The 16,012-nt window shown below is 34.9% G+C and overlaps 2 protein-coding genes across 2 annotated transcripts in view; one reads left to right on the top strand and one right to left on the bottom strand.

The window, feature by feature from the left end:
- Window positions 1–290: 290 nt before the first annotated feature.
- Window positions 291–2,375, bottom strand: LOC119077803 (flocculation protein FLO11-like). Its single transcript, XM_037185110.1, has 2 exons — window positions 2,210–2,375; window positions 291–2,152 (listed from the first exon to the last, which is right to left on the bottom strand). The coding sequence occupies exons 1-2, from the start codon at window positions 2,264–2,266 to the stop codon at window positions 386–388; spliced, it is 1,824 nt and encodes a 607-aa protein (XP_037041005.1). The 5' UTR covers window positions 2,267–2,375; the 3' UTR covers window positions 291–385.
- Window positions 2,376–10,774: 8,399 nt separating this feature from the next.
- Window positions 10,775–16,012, top strand: part of LOC119077795 (allatostatin-A receptor) — a 23,595-nt gene continuing 18,357 nt past the window's right edge. The window contains exon 1 of the mRNA XM_037185106.1: window positions 10,775–11,110. Within this exon, the coding sequence (XP_037041001.1) occupies window positions 10,942–11,110 (169 nt within the window). The 5' untranslated portion in view covers window positions 10,775–10,941. The remainder of the gene's footprint in view (window positions 11,111–16,012) is intronic.

Below are 16,012 nucleotides of genomic sequence, written 5' to 3'. Positions count from 1 at the left end.
CTCAATTTTCTCCATACATTTTTCAGACACACCCTAATGCACATAAGTACTTAAAACTTAACGATATAAGTAGGTGACATTCTACCTCCACTCCACATACTTTTACCGCGTTTCGTATTTACCTTTCACGAAGATTGGTTATGTGAGTTAAATTTTAGCGTTCAGTCAACAAGATTAGGTGATAGTTGGAATGGCATTCTCTATTTAATACTCTTTGAAAAGTTCATTCAAAGGAAAATGCTTTAGAAATTAAAGAGTTAAAATTAAATTAAAAAGAGTTTAATGGTTGGAACAATTGTATTTAGCGAATGTGTAGGGAACACGAGGAAAAATCTCGGGCTTACCACTACCATTTTACACAATTGAATACACATTCACAAATTCATCAGAAAATAACTATTTTCAGTAAATTGAATTCGTTGTTATGAATATCAATGAGTGGCTCATCTCCATAATTAAATAAATTGTAAAATCCCCTCACTGAATTGTCAGTACCAAGACTTGTGGCTAATGGTGAGCCGGCGACAGGAACAGGATCCGTTCGATATTGAAGTCCCATACTGCCAGTATTAAAGTTAGATGAACTCAGTTTATTTAATCCAGTTGAAATAACATATTTCACAGCAGACGTAGGTGGTAGAGTCACTTCTGGCAAAGAAGCTACAGGCGTTTCGGATGGTATCGCTGGCAAATTGTTTATATTTTCAGTTTCCACAACTGGATTTGTTAACTCCACAGGTAGGTCTTCTGAATCGGTGGATTGAGTATCTGTTTTAGTGGTTGGATTATTTGAGTTCAACAAAGTGTTGAGCTCCGAGACATTGTCTGTTTCACATTGTATCGTATTTGAATAATCGCTATGTCTAACCAATTCATCTGATTTCAATTGATTTGTAGATGGATCCTCCTGAATGGGTAAATTATTATGCTCTGCATCAGAAACTTTTTCATGTGTAGGTTCAACATCAGTCACTGGAATGACTGACAAATTAATTTCTGTGTTTTCTAAGGATGCTAAAGTTGGCGATTCATTATCTGGTCCTTCTGCCTCTGTTAACGGTTTGTTAACTGGATCAGTTGAAATTGTAGATGGAATTACTGTTTCCACTTCCGGTAGCAGTGAATCTATCGATTTAATCTCTTCTGGTTTTGGGGAACTGGGAAGCGGCAAAATCTCTTCAGAAATTAATTGAATGTCCTGTTTTTGTAGATCTGTATGCTCAACTGCTTTGGATGATGAAGCTGAAAGTTCCAAGTCTGTTGGGTGTATGGTAGGATCTGTTGATTTATTTATCAGTTCACTGGGCAATTCTTCGGAAATCGATGGTAGTGATTGATTTTCCTCTTCATCCTTTGGTGTGGCATCATCAATTTGATCGATGATATTAGGAGCAGATAATTCTAAATCATTTTTATCGCTGAGCAGCAGTGGATGTTTTTCGACAGGATTTTTTGATTCCCCTTCCAGCACTGGTAAATCGGCTAAGTTCAAAATTGACTCAATGATTTCCGAAGCCGAATCTGTCACAATTGGAATTATTGATACGGCTTCAACGTCTTCAGGTTTTTTCATTGTTTGCTCTATATTCAAATCTCCTTTTCCTGCTTGACTGTCTGATCCATCTTTAGTACCAAATTGATCTCTATCATTTTCTTTAAATGTGTCTTTTACAGCGGTTTGTTCGGATTCTACACTCTGATTTTCATCTCTCTGCGCTTCAACGCAGTTCAGTTCAACTTCAGTACATGATGCAGGTGGAATACCAACATCCGCGTGTGATGGTTCTAGTGAAACTTGCTTTGAAGTGTTCGGTATTGATGTGGGCGACGACGGGGTTGGTACGTTAGGATCAGACACATTTACATGCGGATTTTCTGTTGGCGATGGAGCAAGCTTTTCTGCAGCCAATGATGCACTTTTACGTATTTCATTCAACTCACTCTGAATGGATCCCAAATCCGGTATGACCTCCTTTATCTTTGTCTGTGGAGTGGGGGTAGTTGTGGCTGGTGCTCCTAGCCGCAACAATTTCGAAAAGGATGATGTTAGAGTATTTGTTGCTTGTAGTGGTTTTTCGGTTGTGGTAGTGGTGGTTGGTGGGCTGAGCAGCGACAGCGGAGCACGTCTTGTCTTTGACAAAAGACTCGTGACCTGTACGTGTGGAAGTGGAAACTTATTTCGTTAAATTATGTATCAGAAGCTACTAACTTCTGAGCCGCCAAGAAGCACACAGATTATACAAGCGACGAATAAAGAATATTTCATTACAAGATGTAATCGATATCAACTTGAAGGTAGAAATTTGCAAATGATTTAACTCCGCACAGGTTCGTTCCATTTTTTGAAAAAAAACTACATCGACGTAGGAAGGCAATTAAAATATGATAATGACTTATTCAAATTTTGTTATTAAATTTTTCTCTTTAGTCGAAATGCAGACGTTTAGGTAAGCGTTTATCGGAGCACCTGAACAAATGAATAAAATTTAAAAAAAAATCTACAGAAACCTTGTGACGCTATCAACAATTTCAGACGACATTACGTTCACTTATCTTTTTTGACAGCAAAATATTCCGTTTTTAAAATTCTAAAAATTTGAGAAAAACAAAGACAGGGAAATTTGAAACTGTTAAACTTTGAACTTTTTTCACCGTGGACCTGAATCATTCAAATCTCTAGCGTTCCTTTTTCTTTATCATCGATCATTTTTATGTGCTTAATTTTTCTAGCGCCCTGGACTATGGCTCCATTAGTATCTTATCTATGAAGATGCGATACTGACAATTACAATCCAATTGATGTTAATCATTTTACATTCGATATCCATCTTATAATACGTAAATGTCTTATCATGCGCAATATGCGCTGTATTAAGTAAAAGAAAAATATTGGCAGAGCTCTAGAGCTGTTTACACAGCAGTGCCTATATTCGCAAAAATCTTTTCACGAATTTTCTCAAATTTTCGCGATTTTCTCAAATTTTCACAAAAAAAACTTTTTGCGAAAATTCACGAAAATTCGTGAAAATAGTTTCGCGAATATAGGCACTGTTACACAGGCATTGCATAAAAATCATTTTATCACTCCGTAAAAAAAGAGAGCAGAAAATGTCGAAAATATTGAAAATTTTGACATTTTTGACATTTTTGACAGCTTTTGAATCTCCAGGTCCACGTGGCGTCGGCGTCGTTCACTTTTAGATTGTCAATGCATCAATGCATTTATGCGACATTATACTGTTTTCTGCAGTTTTCCCTTGAATTTTATTTTTGTGCAACGCACTTCAAGCAAAACTGCTTTGAGTGACAGCTGCCAAATATAGTAGTACTTTGTGTGAATTTTTTTCCATATTTATTACAGTGCAAGAATTTCCAGTTTTAGTACTCTGTTTAGAGTACTCAGGCTTGAAGTGCGTTCTTTTGTCGCGTATATCGAAAATTTAGTCACTTTTGGCTACTTTTGACTCTTGAAATTCATGTCCAACAATGTTTTATTGTTGCTGTTAGTGTATTATCGTTAGTGCTGTTATTTCCTGACTTATTTCAATGTTTGATTTAGCGAAAACCAACAGAAAACGAAAACATCGAAATTATTTGAATCATTCATTTGTGTAATAAGCTCACTTTTTGCCCAATACTCGGGCTAAACTATAATGTATCACTTTCAGACTGTAGTTCTGAAACTGTCAAACTGTCTTACCTGGCAAATTCACGTAAATACACGAAAAACCGTTGCACACCCAGAAAAAGAAACTTCAGACAATACTCCGCGTATGTGTAAAATTCGTCGAAACGGTATGATATACATCATTGACATATAAGCCTTCCGGACCAGAAAAACACCTCATTAGCCCAATATCCCATATTGCCCGGAGTCAGAGCAGGCCTAATGATACATGGACAATGTTTTTGACAATGTTCTTGACAAAATAATTTCATTTTTTGTGAAGTAGTTTTATTTCGTAATCAATCAGAAAGTTGTTTAAGTTGGAATTATCTTAAATTGATTATAAGCATTTTGATAATCTAACTATCTTGCTATCAAGTTGACTTAAATTCACACGTATATGACTTTTAAAGAAATGTCAACCAACACTACTGTACTGCAACATTAGGAAGATCGTTGGCTCATGATCCAGAGGTCCCCGGTTCAATTCCCAAAGAAGTCAATTTTTAATTTGAGATATTTGTTACCAATAGCTGCTAAAATACATAATAACTACTATAAGCTGCTAATATGGTGTCTACCGTAGATGAATTCAATAAAATTCATTTATTTTAAATCTTTGTGGAAGAGAAATACTTCTCGCACGTATTATATTCGAACCTTACCACACTTTTTAACAGGGGCACGAATGATATACGCATAGCACGTAGGAAATTTCGCTCAGTGCAGGACATCGGCTATAAACGGCGTCAAAGTTAGCGGTTTTTTTTTGTGTCACCAACAAGTCGCCAGTAGGGCCCAAACAGTCTTCGAAGCTTCCCGTAGGTCCCAAAAAAAATGAAAAATCGATCTAATTAAAACCGTAACATCTGTCATCAACTGGAAAAATAATTAAATTTCGATTCGACCGATTTCGGTCAAACAAAATGCCAGTGTGTAGTGCGCTATCTCAGGACTCCGGTGAAGGCATTAGTTTTTCAATCGGACGAATATCATATACTGGGGTAGGGATATACTCGAGTACATCGCAACCGCGAATACCCTTATTACTTTAAAATACTTCTTTCACATGGCTGAAGCAGTCTAAAATAATATTATTTTGCGTACGTAAGTACGTAACGTTTCGACATAGAATTATGTTTAATAATAACAGCATGAAAATATTCTATATTCTCGCGTATCTTGTTGATTGTGGTTGAACATCGGTATGATTTAATTTGCTTTTATTGTTCAGTTGGAATAATATGGTAAATGTTATGTTACGGATTTTTGTTTGTTTGTTTTTTTTTTTTTTTTGGTAAGAAGCTATTCAAATTATTGTTTGTAATTCTAGCTAATGAGTTCAGCTTATAATCGTAAAATATTCGGATTACCAGGAACATACCCTCGAACGTACCCTAAATTGTGGAAACTTTTTTTTTTAATTTTGATGGAATTTAACCCTCTAAATCGTTATTTTTTTAACTCATGTGTACATTTTCAAGTAATAAAATATCAGACCAAAACCTCTAAAAAGAAGAGGGGTGACGCAAGTCATTTACCTACAAAATTAACAAAATCATTGATATCAGGGTGATGCTCAAAGCTCCGATACGCAAAAATTTAACTTTAGAACCAATTCTTTGTATAAACAAAATTGTACCACAATTGAACCTATATCTAACTGCCCGACATTTTTTGCGAATCACAATTACGAATATTAACGTACAATTGCTAAAAGTTTCTCATATGCAGAATAAGCACCAGCTGAATATCACCAGCTGGTGTACAAACAAAAACACTTTGTATTGCATACAATTCAAAGACAACCTACACGCAGTGCATTTCCACGTTAACGTCATCTATGCGCACATAACACGTATGAATGAAGTAAACACATTGTTAAGAATGTGTTTGGATTGTTTATCATACAATAAGTGTGTGTTAGCAGATCCAGCTGGTGATATTCAGCTGGTGCTCATTCCGCATATGAAAAATATTTACAGGCTGTACGATAATTTGTTGAACTCATACTTATTACGAATGACATTGAAGCTCAGGGATAAAATTCAAAAAGTTGCTGTTCTTTAGTCCAACAAAAATTGTTTGTAGTGGGGACTAGCGTCACGGTGCCTTTATAACGTGGTGCCATGATTTGGAAAATGTTGGAAAATGAGAGAGAGAGTACTTGGAGCACACTTCCGTATTTCATAATGAACACAAATATGCGGTCAATTCTATACATGTTCAAGCAAAATATTTTCAAATTTTTTAAGCTTAATTTGAAAAATAGCCTACAGAAAATACCAAGGTTATGAAGCTGGTAGAGTAGGAGGAACATACATTTAATAAAGTCAAAATGTTAAGCACCCACTTGTTGCAAATATGATATCTGGTAAAACAGAAAATTTTCCGTTTTCTCTTATTTTTCTTTAATTTATTTTTTATCGAAAATTCAAATTTTCATGATGCTCAACTTAAGAAAATAAACAAACATCTTGTTTTACACAATATGATAATCTCCCAAAAGACATTAAGATGAAATACATATTGCCATCAGTCGCTTCTTTCAAAATAACTCAGTTATGATATAACTTGAATGTGTAAATATTATTTCCACTTCACATCACATCTTATTATTATGAAAATCGTCTGTTCAGTGTATGAATGTGTGTGTTTGTTCGTGGAGAATATTTACTTCAGTCAAGTACTACACCACATGTTTCAATTTTAGGTAAGCTGTAATTTTAGTTTAACATTCGTTTGATAATGTAGCTCATGTCAATAAATATAAACAAACATGCAAGAGAGACGTAATTATTTTGCATAATTCAATTGTGTCTGCCTATTAATTAAATTGGCTTCAATAGAAGATGTTCATAACTCTGCATCAACAATTCAACCTCGTCGTCTAGATTTAATTAGATATTCATCAAAATGATTAACCAGCAATTGAACTAATTTCAATTGCATTCACGGAATAATGGTATGAAATGCGTGATTTATTTTAGGATTTTTTTTGTAACACTTAGATTGAAGGTTCTGAAAGGACAGGTTGGGACACTTTTGAATAGGACATAATTTTTGTTGACGTTTTCTCCACTTGTCAGCCATTTTTCTATCGCTGAATATGGCGCTTTTGTAGTTTTCAGTATAAACTAGTACTGCGTGACATGCTCTATTGATCAAGAAGGAGGTGCGTTTAACAAATTTGATGACACCAGCATGATAAAATTTTCCTTGCGGATAAAAAAAAATTGTATTTCGTTGGGAACCAAGGCTGTAAACTTTGGGGAGGTCTCGCTGATACAGATACGCGGGTGACACACACAAAATTGGACATTTTCAAATTTGACAATTTTATAGTAGGTGAATTGTGTTTTGTGTGTCCCCGCGTATCTAACAAAATGGCGGTCTTCGTGACCTCCCCAACAGTCTATAGCCTTGGTTGGGAACTACCTTTACTGTATACTGCGAGAGTGTATAAGTGGGAGGGAAGATATTTTCCCACCACTAGTGACGGAGAAGTCACTTCCGCTGTATGGGCATCAAACACACTTTCGCTTGTGTAAAATATGTTTCAAAATAGACCAGTTCACACGCGATGTGTACTTTCCTCGTGCTGTGCACTCGGTATAAGTACCTTGTGTGTTTTGGTGTATGTTGAAATGTACAATAATTACGTCAATTTTAAATGTCGCATAATTTGTTGATTCTGTCACACCTGATGAGTGTGCGTACGTTTACATTGACAATATTTAGTTTTTTTTAACTAACTCGGCACACTGAAAATTAAATCTACCAATTTTACCATTTGGAATCAACGGTCAAATTGCTGCTACGTTCCAATTAATTTGTGCAGCATACCAGTGATTGGTACGATTCACCAAATAAATTTGATACGTTGTACCATTTAGGAATGTTCATTCCATCCAAATCAACGGTAAAATTGGTACGTGGTACGAAAAACGTTTTCACTGCAGTGCAATGAAATTTTGACAGAAGAAATGACTTTATCTAACTGCTAGTAAGAAAGAGTAAGTGTTAATCCGAGGGGTTAAAAACACTCTTTTAGATTTATGGTATTTATTTCAATTTACCGCGATTTACCGCGTCGCTCATATACCTAGTTTCAATCAATTTACCTTGGACTCAAAAACGTGAGATAAAGACTTTACTTCACGGCGACAAAACTTTACCTCACATTTTTGAGTGAAATGTTTTACTTGGCAAGGGGTAAATGATCAAAATGAAACTTCTTGTGTATTTACCGACCTCGGCTACGCCTCGATTTCACACAAGAAGTACCATTTCCAATCATTTGCCCCATTGGTAAGTGAAGTACTATCACAATTCTTTCACAGAAGAAGTACCATTTCCATCATTTGCCCCCATTGTGGTAAGTAATGTACTGTTAACAAGTAGAGTCAAAAGAAATAAGTCTAGTGATCCGGCTCATCTTCTAGTTATAATTTAGTGTTGAAGATTCACTTTATCGACATACTACCTATCATAACAAAAGTAATTAGAACCCTGCGGGATTTTACATTTCAAAATTCGACAGTTATTCCCCACGAAATCTAACCGAAATGGCTTCAAAATCACATAAATTATGCATCGATGTCTCGGATATACCTTTTACATTTCGAACGGCAAAATGTGCAATTACAACAGCAATTCCGAAGTGAATTCATTCTTGAATTAACTCCAAATTTATGGTAATGAAATAAAAACGAAAATTGTCTCGTCGGATTACTTTCTTTCGTTAAAGTACTTTCATCAATCCCAAAGTGTGGGTACTTGTTAGTAGGAGTAGGCATCGTCATGAACATTGAAATCATGAAATTACGTTTATTATCTCTGCGAACAGTGGATTAATTGTACTTAATGTTAAAGGAATTGAATTGGCTCAACACAATTTTCGGTATAATACTGAAACAATAAAAGTTTATTTAGGGATAAGAAAAGCAAGAAGCAACACGGAAATGAGCTTCGGAATAAATGCTTTCAAGCTAAAATCGGAAAAATATGACACACATTAGTGTACAAAATGTATCTTGGCCGAAATGAAAATGTCGTTGCCTTTTTTTTGCTTATACATTCGTTTGCTCTCTGACGATAATAATAATAATAATAATAATGAAGAAACGACTGAACGAATGAATGATAGCCTAAATTAATCAACTTAATGGAAATAATTTTCAGATTTGTCGTTAGTCTTTTGCTTTGATTTAAGAATGCTTTACTCTCGCCTGTACTTTACTTTGTTTTTTTGGTTTTTCTTTTCTTTCTTATATGTGTTTGTCTTATGTACTTAATGCGATCTTGATACCATGGTGACGGAAATTACTTAGAAATGATGGAAAGAATTAGACGACGACGAAAAAAAGTGTTTTGTTGAAACTCTACACCTGTTCTGCAACTCATACCGAAATTGTCGAGACGAGGATTAATTTCATCACTTAGTTAAATAATGCTTGAAGAAAATAATAATGAAGGAGAATGTCTTAAAAGTCGTGTGTTCAGCAACTTAATAGATTACAAAAAGACAAATGCTTGATGGAATTTGTATGACAAATTTTCATTAATGAAGACAGAAGACTTCGTAAAAAAATCATTATTTTGGAATGGATCTGTTTTTCTTATGATGCGACACAATTAACTGGTCTACTGAAAACAGAGAAATGATAACAGAGGGCGTTGCTGGGACGGCGCAGCGCCATCTGTTATCATTCTCTGACTGAAAATGTTCGCAGTAAATTTTCTTAATTTTGTGAGTGGACAGGATAACAGCTAGAATGTTAAGTTTTACGAATTGCATATCGCTTCTCTCTGATTGATCTTTCGAAGAAATTGAGAGGATTTTGAAGAAATTTCAATATAATTCAAAGAATTTTATTTTTTACCGCAGCGACACTGTAAGTCCTTCATGAATAGCTGAACGCAGACTAAGCCCTGTCACATTAGTGAATTATAAGAAAAATTAAATTTCATTAATTTAGTTTCGTTTCAAATTAGGCTGACGATGACAATAAAAGTTTAGAGAGATGTTAATACGACGACTGGGACGTCGTTTCGACAGATAGAGGGAATATGTTGAATGATTTTGAATTTGGTCGAGAGAAAATGAATTGACTTCTCTCTTAAAACTCTCTCAACTGTCAATCGACATATTCCCTCTATTCGTCGAAACGACCCAATCATCATATTAGCATCTATCTGAAAAGTTGTTAATAGTTTCGAAGAAAGAACCAAAGAAATTTCATTTTTCTTAAAATTCGTTAATGCGGCAAGTCACCTTTTTGCATTTAGCTATTCATCCTTAGTTGAACTCGCGTGTGAAATTGTTTACTTACCAACTGGAAGTCTTCATCTTCAGAATAAAACTAATGAATAACGGGTAAGACACTCAATTTTCAAATAAATTTTCTGAACTCAGTAACCGAAAAGTAAGGCTTTCCTTGCCTTTTTTGAGAAAACGTTGTATTCAACTCGGTGATAATAGAATTTATCCCTCATTGACATAATACGATATTCAATTCAATTCAATTCAATATTCAATTGCTCTCGGTTATGTTTTCTATCATTTCAGTTTATTGAATTACTGAAGAATCCAAATCAAAACGACACTTTATAGTTTAATACCTTCTTTCTTAACTGTGTGGGTAATTCGATTTCAAATTGTCACCAACAGATATCGTATTCAAATCGAGTGCATTGACTAAATTGACTTGAATAGACTTTCGGTGCACATTTATTGACCATTAATTTTCTCATTATACAATAAATGAGAATGGTCATTTAAATTGATGAAGTGGCCGCGCTGTCTTGATAAGATCATCATTGATGCTATAAATTTTGTTCGTTAAGTAATCGAACTACTTGATTAATCTTTTGATTGATTTTCATTTAAATTCCTATGCTAGACATTGCCATACAGATTTTGTTTGGAAGGTTAAGTAAACAGAAACCATATTGTAGTCTCGTATGTAGTCTCAATAGATTTTCCATCAGCGAAATTATACTTAATGAACAGAAATTCTGAATAACTTCCACTCACCATTCGTCTCAGTTTATTTATGGATTTTTTTTCTATTTTTATGTTTCAGATTTCACTCGAAAAACAACGCTGTTAAGCATCAACATCAAAGACAGCACCAATATCAAACTAGAGAAAAATGTTAAAAAGAAATTTAAATACTGAGCACATTTGAAATGCTAAATTACTTATTATAAAAGTTGAAAACAGATGCAAGTGGAATCAAAAAGAGATTTAAAGTAAAAAAATATGCAAAATGTATTCCGATTTTTGCAACGGCAATTTATCAGCAAAATGCAACGAAACAGCACAAGCCAGACCAGACGAGGATTGGCCACTCGAGAGGGTGGTGTCTATGGTGGTTCCCGTGTTTTTCGGTTTAATTGGTTTGTGCGGTTTGCTCGGAAACGTGTTAGTTGTTGTCGGTAAGTTTTACTATCACACAATTTGAGTTAGCTTTCAGCTCTTGTAACCGATGTGTAACATGCATTAGCTTTCATTCAGTATAAATAAGGTATATACATGCTTCAGTAATCAGGATGTTTTGAGTTTTACATCATAAAAGGAAGCATATAAATATTTAATGAATTCATAATTATATGGATAAGCTTGCTGGGTGCAGGATTAACTTAAATTATTAATTATGTTCTAGAAAGCTCTATGAAAGTCTGATACACTTAAGGATTCTGCCCGTACCCCACTTATAAAATATAAAAATTACTCAGTCCCATTCTTCTCGAGGGGGTAGCCACTGTTATTATTGATCGCATGACAAAAATGTACATCTGTCTTAATAAAATTCTTTTGAAAATTTTCAAAAAATCACTCATTTCAAAAGAAACGCAATTCAAGCAAAAGTGCTTCGAGTGACAGCTGCCAAAGAGAGTACTATTTTGTATGAAAAATGTTTCCAGATTTTCTTACAGTGCCAAAATTTGTTCGATACACTGTTCCGTTTCAGTACTCTATTTAGAGTACCACTCACGCTTGAAGTGCGTCCTAAAAAGCCTTAAAAATATTTTCAAAAAGGAAATTTTACAGAAAGCACTTTCACATTCAAATGTCAAAATCCAAATAACGAATCCAATCTCAATCTGTTGAGTCGTTTGTCGCTTTATTGAGAGAGTGTGGATCACCGTTGAATTTTCAAAGAGGGCAACCCTGCAAGATATGCTGCATCGACGTCGTGCCCACAATCACAGTACGGAGAATCTTTGAATTTCCATCTGTATTTGATCGTATGCACTGCACATCCATGTCCTGAAATATAGCGATTCATTATTTTCCATTGCTTCCGTTCAAGATTGAAATCTTTCAGTTTTTCGTGCGGGCTCTCGATTAGAAACTTTGTGAATATCGGACTATCGTTCCGGAATTTTTTCGATTGTTCATGTACATCGGTGATCGTATTATAGGGCAAGGGCATGGTAGAGGAGGGTGTTCAAGGATCGTTTTGTTTGGTAAGTTGAGAAGGGGATTCGTCAATACATTTCTTCCATTCATAGTGCACAGCCAATTTTCGTCTGATTTGAGAAACCGTATACTCGGAAATCTACCCGACCCAGCGAGAAGAAATAATGAAAAAGAGAAAAGAAGCGTAGAAATTACTAGAATTCGGATAATGACCAGAAATCGGGAAATGACCGCCAGTAATCGGGAAATGACCAAATTAGTAATTGACCAGAAAGCTGGATTTGACCAAAAATCGGGAATTGACCAGAAATGGGGAAATGACGAGAAATCGGGAAAGGAAAAATGACCAGAATTCGGGAAATAGACTTTGATCTGGAAATTGCAAAAAAAACGGAAAATAGGTTCTAGCAATCGAGATCGAGAATTGATTGAAAAATTATAAAATCGTAAAAATATCGAAATAATTTTTAAACGAACAGGAATCCGAATTAAAATGATTATGTAGATGATAACGGGTGAGTATTCAACGGAAAGCGAATCGAGATCTTTCGTAGGAAATTACTAAAAAATTATACTCCGCACGGCTGAACATTTTTGTTGAATCGGGACAAGTACAAATATGTGTAACGTGGCAGTATATGCTTACAACTAAAATGCATTAAAATTCAGCTGAGCGCATCATTGCCTTCTATATTGTACATTAATCAGTAGACAATAGTATTGTTCAACAGTACTACTCAACTACCACGAAAAATGTACTGTTATACTGTACAAATTCGGGACAAGTACAATTGTTAAGATAGCAGTACAATGTACATCTTAGCTGCACTTAGTGTGGTCAGTACGTAAAATGTTCATGTGTGTGGAACGTAATATTCAGCTGTCTTGTAAAATTGTTCTGCACAATCCTCAACATCCTCAATAAAAATCCATGTTGTCATTGAACTGTAAAAGTGTTCAAGCAAAAATTTTCACTCGCTTCCCTTCCTTCACGATTTCAGCTTTATCATGCCCACACGTTAGTAAGCGGGCGTGACGCAAGTCCACTACCAAAAATGTTTTAACAAAATTTTTTTGAGGACGGCGGAGCATATTTACAGCAACTTTTTGACTTCTCCCTTTAACTCCAACCCCAAACTAAGATATCTGTAATCTAGGAATCCATACGAGTTCAACGAGCGTTATTGCAGCTTCAAAATTGGCCGAGATATTGAACTTCGAAATATTGATGTTTGTATGAAAATAAGCAAAATCTCGAATTTTCAGATTTTCAGATAGTTAGTTAGATAGTTAGTTAGTTCCTATGGAAAAGCGGTTCCTAAATTTTGGGATGACAGATGATTCCTCTGGCACTTCCTAATATCCTAATTTCCATCGGATTTTTCGATGGATTTGGGTTATTTTTGATATAAATGAGGTGTTCCAAGGTTGATTCCTAAATTTTGGGATGACAGATGATTCCTCTGGCACTTCCTAACTTCCATCGGATTTTTTGATGGATTTGGGTTATTTTCGACATGAGTGAGATGTTCCAAGGTTGGTTCCTAAATTTTGTGGATAACAGATGATTCCTCTGGCATTTTTTAACTTCCATCGGATTTTTTGATGGATTTGGGTATTCGACATTACTGAGATGTTCCAAAGTTGGTTCCTAAATTTTTCGATGAAAGATGATTCCTCTGGCATTTCCTCACTTCCATCGGTTTTTTTTCGATGGATTTGGGTTATTTTCGATACAAGTGAGGTGTACCAAGATTGGTTTCTAGATTTTGGGATTCAGAGTGATTTCTCTAGAATTTCCATAAGGTTTTTTGATGTTGTCGAAATGACGCACTTGTGACGCAAATTTCTTTTGTAACATTTCCTTTCACAAATTTTTTGAGTCAATTTTTTGTCGATAAAACTTTTGCGTACGACGCACAATGCGTCACCCTCAGCGATATCAGTTATTTTGTAACTAAAATAAAGAGCTTGCGTCACATTTACCCTTTAAGGGTTTTTTGACTGATAAATCGGTAATCGACTTTTTTCGTTTGGAAAACAAAATCAACATAATCAAATAGAGTAGCTTTAGTCAATATAATTTTTCCTCTGTACTCATTTCTAAGGGCCAGAAAGGTGTGGACATTTATCAGACAAATTTTTTCGCTCGCTCCGCTGGCGCAATTTTTCTTGATAATTACATTTTCATTCATTCGTACGTGACTCGTTATATACTTCACATAGCTGTAACGTATTATTACCGGGAAATCGCAACATTTTCTATTTATTATAATTGGGAATTTGGTCGAATTTTAGTGGACATCAGGAAAAATCGGATTTGGAGACAGGGAAGAAAACATTATTTGCACACACGCGTCAGTGAATGCGTTAAATACGTTCGAGATGAAAAAAATCACTTCGCTGCCTTTGAATCTGTTGAAAATTTGTTTAAAAGTATAAATATTGAGTTGTTTGTTTCAACAACATTAGTTTGCCATAAAGGTAACATTATTGCATAAAATATTTGAAAAGAGTTCGTATCGATAAATGCAACCATTAAATAATCTTTTGGGAAGTAAAGTACATACTGCCTAAGAGGATTTTAGACAATTTTAGCTTTGTTGGTTCTGAAAAGTTGTTATTCGATTTCCGTTGCATTAGAACAAATTCGTTAATGGTGTATTTAGTAAGTACTTTGTACCGCCATGTAATTTCAATAGCTTTTACATGTTAGAGTTCATTATTTATTTGTTCACCCCTGTGGTAGTGTAAAACTTTACCAAGAGTTGTATCATGTTGTTGAAACTTGATTACAATAACATGATGAGATACGGCAGGGGCACTTTTAAGCTTTTCGAGAAATTACACAGTTTTTCTCAAATGTTATTACGTACCTAATCGCAAATTTGAAAAGTGTGTAATTACCTTTTTGCGAATACACACTTTTGGAAAAAGTGTGTAATAATTACACACTTTACATAAAAACGGAAAATAATACCCTTCAAACAAAACTATTGTGCAATGACCTCAAAATCGCGCGAGCGATGTTTTGACCGTATCGAATTTTCTTTCTCTGTTCTGACAGACAATTAGCAGTAATTGTACCGGAGAACACTGTTGGTACAAGCCAGATCGAAATATTACTGTGCTAATAAACGAAACTCTTAATCTGGACATGCTACTCGATGGCACGTTCTCATTTGTTCAACTAAGATATGATCGAGCGATCGTAATTGTAAGTCTCTTTTTTCGAAAAGTTCGTAAACATGGGGTTTTCTTGTTAAAAATGATTGGGGTGATCCTAACGATTATTTTTCTCCTAAATTTAAAATGTTTTGCCCGGGCCTTCTCGAGAAAAGTTGATTTATCTTGTCAAAAATGGCCCTTTGTGAAATGTTTTCTACTAGGAAAGCTCGTTAATGTATTTTTTTGGTTTTATAAGCACAATTTTAAGAAGTAGAGACTCAAACCTTTACAACGGTACCTTACACACCCTATTCGAGCCTTTGACATATGATTGGAATCCCGTTGTCGACGAACTGTAAGGAAATTTCGATGGTTGTATGGGTTTTCCCGGTATTTTTTTTAGCTAATAGGTCCGATCTATTTTTTTTCAATTGTTTCATAAAGATGACATCCATACCTTTCGATTAATACCAAACAAGACATATAAAGACTCGACTAAGAGAGCCGGAACTGATCGAATAACGATTTTTTATGAAATAATGGAACTCGGTAAAGTGTTTTACAGCAGGAAATGTCATTTATTCAATTTTTTAGGTTTCTTATTACTTTTGCAAGAGAAAGAGACTCTAAGCTTCATAACAGTACCCTACACATGCTATTTAAACTTTGGACGAGCTGTAGGATCACTTTCTTCGAGCAGTTTTAAAGGAGTTACAAACATTTTGCAACAAAAAAAGTTGGTTTAA

Source organism: Bradysia coprophila, unplaced genomic scaffold (genome assembly GCF_014529535.1).
Source record: "Bradysia coprophila strain Holo2 unplaced genomic scaffold, BU_Bcop_v1 contig_24, whole genome shotgun sequence".
In the NCBI taxonomy this organism is placed as follows: Eukaryota; Metazoa; Arthropoda; class Insecta; order Diptera; family Sciaridae; genus Bradysia; species Bradysia coprophila.
This window is presented reverse-complemented; position numbering and strand designations above follow the sequence as displayed.

What these genes read in the sequence shown, in the direction of transcription:
- LOC119077803 (XM_037185110.1), bottom strand. Translation starts at nt 2,266, where the DNA reads ATGAAATATTCTTTATTCGTCGCTTGTATAATCTGTGTGCTTCTTGGC. An exon ending in TGCTTCTTGGCGGCTCAGAA is followed by an intron (nt 2,153 to 2,209) that starts GTTAGTAGCTTC and finishes CCACACGTACAG; the next exon opens with GTCACGAGTCTTTTGTCAAA.